General features: G+C 37.0%; 1 protein-coding gene across 2 annotated transcripts; it reads right to left on the reverse strand.

Moving 5' to 3' along the window:
• Window positions 1-292: 292 nt before the first annotated feature.
• On the reverse strand, window positions 293-7,582 carry LOC121294488 (2-oxoglutarate-Fe(II) type oxidoreductase ppzD-like). 2 transcript variants are annotated; one of them, XM_041218232.1, is made up of 8 exons: window positions 7,523-7,582; window positions 6,382-6,559; window positions 6,091-6,215; window positions 4,496-4,562; window positions 3,926-4,046; window positions 1,853-1,998; window positions 1,659-1,769; window positions 293-698 (listed from the first exon to the last, which is right to left on the reverse strand). In XM_041218232.1, the coding sequence occupies exons 2-8, from the start codon at window positions 6,532-6,534 to the stop codon at window positions 495-497; spliced, it is 927 nt and encodes a 308-aa protein (XP_041074166.1). In that variant the 5' UTR covers window positions 6,535-6,559; window positions 7,523-7,582; the 3' UTR covers window positions 293-494. The 2 variants fall into 2 exon arrangements, with proteins under 2 accessions (XP_041074166.1, XP_041074164.1); XM_041218230.1 differs by having other exon boundaries at window positions 3,926-4,082.
• Between the last annotated feature and the right edge of the window lie 3,553 nt (window positions 7,583-11,135).

The raw sequence follows: 11,135 nt of genomic DNA on the forward strand, positions 1-11,135 counted from the left end.
AATGGTACATCCAAACTGTGACCCTTTCATTACACAAATGGCAATATTTAAGTTATAACATTTTTTTTTGTTTTTCATTATTTTAGCAGAAGTAAAAAAAATGATAAAAGGTGTAATTTTGAACCACTGACTCAATTTTCAGTTTTTTTTCTGAGAAAACAAAAGCTATGGTGATTTCACTTTAACTTTCAAATTGTAAATGCAAAAACAGAACAATTTAAAAATCAGACCATATTTTCATTTTCAGGAAAAGTTTTAAAAATGATATTGAGAAGTGTAACACACTATTATATATGACATACGGTTTATAAAGCAGAGAAGTTACTTTTGAGAAGTGATAGTGTATACTGAACTGTATGGTTTTGAGGTGATATCAGACACGTACTCAAGTAGACAAGTTAGTCAACAATAATCCATGAAGTAAACATTATTTAAAAGCAAGAAGCAAAAAACTGTTTATAAAAAGTAGCATGTGGATATGTTTATTACTAGGTTTAGACTGCCAGATTACTGACGTTTGCTTCTTTGTAAGAGATGTATGCACGGTCCTTGGTATACTGAAGTGCATTGATCGGGGGGTATTTGCTTGATCCATCACAGCAAGAAATGATTTCATCATCATCAGGATGAACAAAGAAAGCAATAGATTGTCTTGAGGTGTTCATTTTGTCATCAGGGGGCAGTAGAACTCTGTGGAACTGATATAAGAAAATAAAACACATTATTTTGAATCTAACCATTCACATGGGAGTGTTTGGAGCAAATGATCCGCTTCTGGGAACAGTTTGGATCGATTGGAGACCCCTGTGAATGCTCCTCAAACTACCTCAGCTTGCTTAAAATCATCCAACCCAAGAATGGAAAATAGGTGGTCTCGGTTTGTTTGGACAATCGACCCAAACCTGTCTTTTGCGGTTCTGCTGCAATTGCCCCAGGGCTCACTGTGGATGGGAAACATTATTGTTATCATGTAAATAAATTGACTGACTATCCGTTTTCTCCTTACTGAAAACTTGTTGTCTTCTGAATTGTCTCTACCATATAACTTTTACTGTTCACTTAATGTCTCAAGTTAAATAAATGTCATAACCATCCTAAAAATGACCAGCACTTTGGTGTGTTGTTCGCCATTATGAAAACATATCCCAGAATACTCTAGGTAAACATTAGATGGGCACTCGATGTGAGCTGAAATTCCATTGAGATTTGTAAATGATCTCGGGCTGGTAAAGGAGGGCAAATGAACCTGGCTCGTTTACCAGGGCTGTCCTGTCTGAATGCTCCTCGACCCGAACTCGAATTTTTTTCTCACATAATCCGATCTTGGGTCGTTTGCAATCACTCCAGTGAATGGGGCCTGATTTTTAGTAAATTTTCAACTAGTAAATGCATACAGTGAATCTGGGGTTGATTTGATCAACCTATACCCTGCAGGTATTTTACAGCATTACAGTATCAGTATCCCTTTGGATTTCAGGGTGATTCCAGTGCTTTCAGTACACTGTACAAAATTGGGTTTTACTGATAGTAAAAGCTGTGTTCTGCTACTAAGTTACAATATTTGACACCTGTCAAAAACTGGTGCTGCTTACTAGTTGGCTGGCATGTACAGTGCAAGCACTCATGTCACAAAAGCATTGCTATGTTTGTAGTCTTACCGTTGACACCAGCACATCAGAGGTCCACCTCTGCATCAAGTCTGCTATGTTTACAAGCACAGTGCCAGGAATGCAAGGGACAGAAATGTACTGCCCTGATCTGTTCATTACCTGTTGTAACAGACAATGAAATGTCAAATGATCTGAAAAAAACATTATAGATTTAAAATTAGCATTGCATTAGACGATTATACCTCTAAACCTCCAGCCTCATCTTGAAACAGCAAGGTCAAACTCCCATAATCACTATGCTCTCCACATCGGACCTGATTTGGCTTCACGGTTAATTTATGCAGCGGTGGGTAATACAGAGTTCTGAGGGTGGTGCAATTTTTATTACCTGAAAAGAAAAAAAAAACAAAAAAACAGCCAACTACAATACGTGAAATACAAAAGCTGTTCCAGAAAGCCAGATCAGCCCCTCTAATGGAGAAATGGCAGGGGTGGGGTTAAATCTATCCCTGTCAGAAATCACAGGTGTGGCCATTCCCTAATTAGGGAATTGCTTCTAACTGGGGAGTGGCCACATGTATAAAATGAAGGAGAAATACTGTGTCTAGTGGAGGGAATTTGGCGAGTTTTGAGCTGCGTGCGTGCGTGACCAGGCTGACAGCAGTTTTTGTGTATGTGTGTGCACTTTGTTTAAACCTTTTGCTTTGGTCCTTGTGCCTTTTTCTTTGTTCCTGTGTTTGTTTTGTTAATAAATGTGTGCAACAGGGCTAAAATGCAGCTTCTTGACTCAGACTCTAATTCCTGCTGGTAACATCTTGGGCCACAGCGCTATCCAGTCACAGGTGGTGTCAAGGTGGGAGAGCATCTCCTAGATACTCAGGAGTCAAGAAGCTGCAAAGTTCACTAAGTTTAGTGCAACACCAATTAGGAAAAATAAGTCAACGCAGAATAGCAGGGATAAAACTGCATGCCAAAGAATGACTATGTAAATGCAATTACACTGCAGGCAATGCCTGAGAAATCATGTACAATACATGTATTTACCAGGATACACTTAAAGGTGTGCTTACCAAGGCAATAAAATCCATGTTTATAGCTGTTTCCAGCACAGGCAGTGCTATCACTGTGACTCTTATTTCTTTGCCTAAAGACATTATTGGTGTTTATTTTGCTACAATAAGCTTTATATATATTTTATATCTTAAAACCTTGTTTATCCACAAAGTTATTATTATTAAAGAAAGCAATCTCAAAAGAGAAATGAAAAGAAAAAAAACATTAGCTTTGAATTCAGTGCTACATCTAGGTCAGTGTACATTTGGGCCAATCGTTTTTGCACTCAGAATCGGAAAACCAGAAAACGACTCGTTTTTAAAATACAAAAACGGATTCAGGCTTGCTTTCCCATTTTTCATAGTTTTTTTTTTAAATTTAATCGTCGCCAATTATTATTCTTATTTTCTCCTCAATTTAGTGGTGTCCAATTATTTTTAGGCTCAGCTCACCGCTCTCTGTGTCCCGCTGTTATGACGATGCAATCATTTCTCGCCTTTGCTTATTGTTGTGGAAGTGTCTGTTTACCAACATTATTTATTTATTAATTAAATTTAGCCGTTGTTACAAAGTATTGTATCACAATACAGCCGTAGGTCTACGTTAAGTTAATAAAATCATCCTTGTATCACTCAGGTACAGTGCATTATAATAATAGTAAAAATAATAAGCCTTTACACACAAGGGGGGAAAAAAAAACCCACATACGGTTATTAATATATATATCCGGCTTATAAATTAAATTTATAAACTTAACTGGATTATATTATCATAGCACATTTGTCCAGGGCGCTCAAGTATGTTTAGTGCTCCCCATTCACGGATACCCCATGTTCCATTTGGGGGGTGCATCCATAGCATAGATATCAATGTAATGATGCAGTAAACGTCATAACACCATGACACATTCGATACGAGTAGAGCACGCCTTTTTTCAAATGGTCTGTTATTTATTTTTGTATTACAGATTATTCCATTTCGAATACTTTGTTGCAAAAAGCAATATGAAAAATGGGAAAAAAAGCCTGAATCAGTTTTTGTATTTTAAATTCAGAAATTGGAAAATTAAAAACAGGTCGATTTTTTTTTTTTTTAAATGAAAAAACTAAATAGAAAAACGAGTCATTTTCTGGTTTTCTGATTCACGATTTAGAATGCAAAAACCACTGGCCGGAATGTACACGGACCCTTCTAGAGCTCTTGTCTGGTCTGAACAATGTCATTATTTTATTTTTCATCCAATGTCATGACCTTATACTCACTCCCAATCAGTCTGTGTTTTGAAATAAAGAAATCTCTCTCCAGACCCAGGCTCAAAGCAGTCACTTCCAGAACCCTCAGCGCAAGTGCTTTACATCTTCTGAAGAACGAGTCCAGGACCTCCTGAAACTCAGGAATAGAAGCATCAGAGGGCCAGTTCTAATGGCAAAAGAAAAAGAAACAAGATACAGGAATCACAAACAGGTCTGACCAGAACAGCAGCAGCAAGAAGAATAGCATTTCTACCCATGCATATTATCAGCAAAACTGGCCAAGTAGGTCCCAAGATATAGCCTTGAACAATTCTGAATCAGTAACATGAACAATAAAGCACTCTTACATTGACAGTATGTGCCCAACCAATCGGAGGCCAGAACCACTTGTACTGATTCTATAAAATACACATGCTAAAAATGTACCTTACCAAGCTGCAGCACAACTGGCTAAGCATGCTTGGACGATATTGCTAAACGTGTGACATATGTACTTATTGGCACCTGCACTAAATGCAAATTTCATGACAACAGTTGTCTGAGATATTAATTATCTGTAGAGGACAATAATAAGCTTACTAGTTTACTGTCCAGGTCTGAAATATTAAAGGCTTCTTTAAGATCTCCAGGGCGCAAAGGATTTAATCTGAAAAATAAAAAAATAAAATATTCTGAAAACACCATAAGGAATGCAGTAATAAAAAAATCTACAATAAAATTTGCTTGTATGGTTTAAAAAAAAAAAAGTCTGAAAAGGGCCTGTTTCTGCTGAAGAGCCAATAAAACTACAACATTTAAGACAATATTAATCAGTAACTACAGAGCACATTAAGCAGACAGACAGTAGTCTTCTAAAATGGAGTTAAGGATTGTATACTGGCGAGGGAGACTGGTGTCTGCAAGTACACTACATGCATTCTCTATAGTAGTAACAGCTATAATAAAACTGATCTTATGTTTATCCTTGTTTTTAACTTTTAAATTGACTTCAATTAAATGATGCGGGGACAGGTTGCTGTGCTATGCTGCCAGTCTCTGTATTACAATAGTTGACTCTGTTCTGAATATGCCTGTTATCTCAATTTGGACACGTTCTCACTGCATCAAACTCAACCTCTATAAATCTGCTTTCCTCTACTTTCCTGTTGCTTCCTCTCTGTGTCCCTTGACTATCACTCTCTCTCCATCCCCATTCTGCTAAAAACCTAGGTGTTATTCTCAACCCCTCCCTCTTCTCTCAACACATCTACTCCCTGTGCCACTTTTTTCTTAGCAACATCTACTGAATCTGTCCTCTTCTCACTATTTATCCCACACAGCTTCTGGTCCAAGCTCTTGTACTCTACAGACTGCACTATTGTAACTCTCTCTTTGCTCGTCTCCCTGCTTCGGCTATCCGCCCCCTTCAGCTCATTCACAATCCTGCTTCTCATCTTGTATTCTCCCAACCTTGCTACCTCTCCGCTTCGCACCCTCCATTGGCTACCTATCTCTGACTGCATTCAATTTAAGACCCTTGTTCTTGCCTACCGCTTTCTTCGCCCCACTGCCCCCTTCTACTTCCAATCCCTCATATCACCCTACACTCCCTCTTCCTCTACTGGCCGACTGGTCATGACTTCCCTCCACTCTCCATCCTCCCATGCCCACTCCTCTTCCCTAGCCCCTCTGTAGTGGAACCAGCTACCGGAGAACTTCACGACTGCTCCATCTCTCACTGCCTTTCGTCGCCTCCTCAAGACCCCCCTGTTTAGACTGCACTAGTAGATCACTCGACCTACCCCTCCTACTATGCACTGGACTGGCCTGGCCTAAGCACCATGTTCTGGACCCTCAGCTAATGCACTATCCTCGTACTACTGCACTACCAATATGTAATTGCTGATCTAACTTCTTGTAATCCTAACTTGTTGCATCCTAGTTCATATTGTATTAATAGTACTATTGCACTTACTGTAAACTACACTGTATTTAAATATTAAGCTTGCATTATAACTCTTTACTGCCCTGGAACACCTGTAAGTCACCTTGGATAAAGGTGCATGCCAAATAATAATAATAATAATAATAAAGGGAACATCAAATAGATTCTACTTACCATATAATTGTAAAGAACGACTGCATTATTATTATTATTATTATTATTATTATTATTAATCACATACTGCACAAACCTTTCAATCTCTGCTGACACCCAGCCATCATTAAAATTCTCATGATCACTGTTCCTAGCACACAGCTTCTTTGTATCTTCTGGTAAAAGGAAGAATTTTTTGGAGACATCCATGACCCTGTTCACCTGGGATACAACAATATTATTAAATCCCTACTACACATTATTTTATTTCCAGATTGTAAAACACTTTAATTCATAATTCTGAGACTTCAGGTTATCCCATTTTACTTTGTTTTTGTTCTACAGAAAACTACCTCCAATCTTTAGAGCAGTTTTCGAACATAAGTACCTCATGTTGTTCAATGCCAGTATTTTCCAGGTAGACAAATCCAGTGACATTAAATGCTTGTTTTATCTCTTCAATCATAACACTCTGTCTTTCATCCAGAATCTGATCTTCACCTAGTTTGTAGGCTTTAAAATTAACCACTGGAATATCCATCTTAGAGGAGTTAAAGCTACAGACTCTGAAAAACAGAAAAGACAACATGGCTGTTGTTTTTTCTTGGAATTTTTTTTGTCTGTATCATTTTTGCAAAAATATTATTGCCCTCGTTTCAACAGATACCGCTTGAATTGTGTTTGTTTCCAAACTATGAACACACTGAAATAGGCATCCCAGTCCATATGTTGTGTGGTTATTTTACTCTTGAAAACCTATTTTAAAATGCTGTTTATTTTACAAACGAATAAAGAATATAACCAACGCTATTAATACAAATATCTTTGATATAGCTTAATATGAACTATATCTATATATATATATATATATATATATATATATATATATATATATATATATATATATATATATATATATATATATATACACACACACACACACACACACACAGTGCATGTGGCTTTCGTTTCAGGAATCCAGGAAAACGGGCCAGTGTGTCAAAAAGCTGAAAATTAATTTGCAAACCATTTTTTTTAAAACATAACTACGAACTAACCCTAACTTTCCCTCCGCACGTCATATTTGTTGTACAGTCAAAATCTGAGACTGCGTACCGAAGTGCTGTGTTGGTACTCATTCCCGCGGACAAATCTTTTTACAAATCGGGTTTTCTGCAACTAAGCAACCAATAAGCCAAAAGAAAAGCGCTGAAATATTGCCATCTTAAAGAACCATTTTAAGAAAAAAAATAAATAAAAAAATTGAAGAATATGTTCTTAAGAAAAAGTTTTTTTTTTTTTAAAGTAAAGAATTGTGAATAGCAGTTATTCCTAATTTTCCTGTTTACAAACTTAAAAATTGTGGATTTAAGAAATACGTTTCAAGATTACTCTCTCCCGACCTCCCTTCCTTCCTTAATACAGCGCATAAAATAAAACAAACACAGACACAGTATTAAGCATCTAAAATGATTGCAAATATCACACCAAGTTCAAGGAACAGTACAATGAAACGTGAAGCTACTTACTATCACTGCTGTACTTATTTATTTCTTGCGCGCACACAACTTGCATGCACTGTTTTCTTCTGATCGGAGATTCCTACTTCCTCAGTTTCCCTGGCAGGAGCATTTCGTGGATCGGCATAAGCACTGCCTGTTTCGACGGCATAATTATGTAAATAACGGCGAGAAACTAATTTAACCCTTTCATGCATGAATTATGATAACCTTCAACAAGATTTTTTTCAAATGGTTTTTATTAGTGTAATGTTTTTTTTTTTTTTTTTTTAGTAGTACAAAATTTAAGTTATACATATGTCCACTTGGTCTACGTGGACATCGTGCGCCTGTAACATAACAAATTGCCCTGTTATCTTGGAACAGCATATTATGAATGAAAGTCTTTTTCTTTTATTTGGGGGACAAGTAATACAAAATGCAAAACTAAATGGGTGGTACCATTCCAACTGGTATGTATTATAATGTTTTCTCATATTTTTGGGCTGCCCTTCACCATCATCACTATCACTGTCACTGTCACTTGATTGTGATGGAATCTCCTCTACTACCCTGTAGCTAGGTGCTCTTAATGTCTAGGTAAGGAAATAACAATACTACTAATAAAACCGCTAATACTACCACACAGCTGCTGCTGCTAATAATTATTCAGAAAATTAATTTTCAATTAAAAAACAGTTGAGAGAAGATAAAATGATCCAACTGAGTATTTGTGGACAACACTGCAATATAAATATTACAAAAATATTTAGCACAGGCCTATAGAACAACATAGGCCTAATGTACAATATTAATCTTAATATTACATGACGTCCACTTAAGTGGACATATGGTTTAACATGAACTGTGAAAGAAATAAAGTGAGTATTTAAACAAAACATATACCATATTATTCCCTAAACGTTACTTTCTTTACTTTACTCAACTTTACTCTGCCATTGTACTGTCACCTTTATTTTTTTGTAGTACCTATCAAATGCCACTAGATAGCAGGCGTTTTAATTTCGGTAGACGTCCAATGAAGAGGATACCATACATTAGTGATGTCAAAACAGTTTCTATAGGAGATAATCACTGAAAAATAGCTGTTCACTGCAGTGACCTCTATGCGTGAAAGAGTTAAATAATATTCTACAGATTTCTAACATATCTAGTGAAAATGAGCAGGGTAGCCGTTGAACGTGTATTGTGTTTCTTTGTGTTGTACTGCCCTTTATCAATCAATTGCAACATGTAGGAACAATTATTTCTGTCAGCACGGTTAGACAGGTGGTAAAGCAGTTTGAGGAAAGAAAAGCCCAGTTTTGATTGCACACCACTTACAGAAGAAAAATTAGCCCCATGTGAGATTGCACACCACTTACAGAAGAAAAATTAGAAAGAAACTTCAGGCTGTTTCAAAGGTTTTGTATTGAAGCTGTTCTTTTGTCACTCAAAAATAGTCTGCTGACGTTATTTTGAGGAATATTATACTGATCAGCAGATATGATTGTGTGGCAGGGACGATTTCCCTGCACAATGGGTAATTAGTGTTGGTGTAATTTGTATGTGGGAATGGGTTTATTGTGTGTTTTTGGAGTTGATTTGTGTAATTGAATTATTGTTTACAGACGGGCGCTCAATTGAGACTTGCTGCCTGCTAGGCTTCGTTGAGGGGAAGGGCAGCAAGTGATTGGCTGTGCTGGTCCTCAATCAGCAGGTGGGCGGGTCTTGACGGAGTGTCGGTCAGTTCAAAAACATCCGCGGGAGATGGCTCGGCGCTACGGAGGTGTGGAATCAGCTGACCGCTGCATGGGTTAATTAGGGTCACGGTTCCAGCATTACAGGGGCGTAGCGCTAGCCGTTTTTATTACAACTTTTATTTATAGTTTTTTTTTTTTTTTTGTACTGTGTTTTGTTTTGCATTTGTGAACAGCTTGCTGTATTAGTTCTCTGCGTTACAATCGCTGGTAACGTCACATGGTCACTTTTCTTTCTGTTTGTTGTTAATAAATCCTGCAGGCTAAATCAGCGGCTACCCACACACGTGACACGAGCAAAACTGTTAATTTGATTAAAGATAGTTGTATAAATATTTCCCCTGTAAAGTTTTAGTATGTGTTCCATTTGTCATATTATGCTGCTATTAATTGAAATTTCCTTGTGTTTGGTGAGTGTTCATAGTAAATCCTTGATCTCTCAGAACTTTAATAATTTATATGTACAAGTAAGCTTGATATGGGTTTAAAAATAAATAAATAAATAAAAATAAGTGCTGGTGAAGATGTCAGTAGCAAGCAATTGTGTTTTAAGGAGGCATAATCAGGTTACAGAGTATAATGGTGGTGGAGCCTGCAGAATAATCAACTTTTCTCCTGTAAGTAAACGTTTTGCAATTTTGTACAATAATATAGTAACTCATTGCAATTGTTTTTTTTTTTTTGTTTGTTTTTTTTACACTGAGGTGCCTGTAATATATTATGGTGTGCACATGTAAGTAATGTTTTGTTGGCTTTGTAAATAAAGTTTGTATAATTTGAAAATAAAGTGTGTTAGATATGGCAGGTCTGGGAGGTTAGAATTCCATCCCTGCCTAATTGAAACCCATCTGCAGCATGTAGCCAGGTGTTGATTGACTAATTGATTATCGATTAACCGTGGTCACATGCCTAAAAATGGTCTGAAAAGCCAGTCCTTTATTCTTCATTTACCATCTTGAAGCATGTGACTGTGTATATAGCCAGTGTGAGAGAACCAAAAAAAGGGACTAATGTAGGGGATTGTAATCCCACCCCAGTTTATTCAGTGTGCATTAGGGAGAAGGTGCCTGGAGTGGGCCCTCTGTTTTAGTGAGAGCAGTGCTTGGCTGGTGTTTGGCCAGCTTTTGTTTATTTAATGGTGTTATTTTTGCCTTTTGTACAGCTAAATGTATGCCCTCTGTGCTGTACCATTGCTGATAGCGTCCTGTGATTTGTGTTTGATTGTTAATGAAACCTGGACGCCTTCAATATCAACCTCTGTGTCTCTCTCATCTACCAGCAGATCCCCAGACAGTAACAGAACACCCCTGTTACAGATGGGGTAAAACATAAATGAGGATATAGAGTAAAAAGGGAGTTCTTTACTCAGGAGAGACTGCCCATTTGCAATGAGAATACAGAATACTTTAAATGAGAAGACAATAGTAGATGGTTAAAATAAAGCATAACTGAAATAAAGCCGCACCATCCCCATTAGATAAAAGAATATGAAAACATTAAAGACATCTCTGCCCAAGAAACGTCGTGAAAATTTGATCATTAAGAACCGGTATTTCATTCCCCAGTATCGGAAAGTAGAACAGTATGACATAATGTACATGCATGTGTGGAGAGATTTTACTACTTCCTGATACTGTATACTTCTTTCTGTTTTAACCGACGTGTAAAACGCTTTGAGAAACTGTGGTATGAAAGGCGCTGTGCAAATAATATGCATTTAAATTAAGAAGGTCCTTAACAACTTTCATCACAATTGGATTACTGTTTTTGCAAGGTGGTAATCATTTGCACTCGAAACATCAAGCTGACATTGTTATGGCAGGGTTTTTTTTTTTTTTTTGTGTGTGTGTGTCCAACTCACTTTACACATATAATAGTACACA

Source organism: Polyodon spathula, chromosome 19, assembly GCF_017654505.1.
Source record: "Polyodon spathula isolate WHYD16114869_AA chromosome 19, ASM1765450v1, whole genome shotgun sequence".
Lineage (NCBI taxonomy): Eukaryota > Metazoa > Chordata > Actinopteri > Acipenseriformes > Polyodontidae > Polyodon > Polyodon spathula.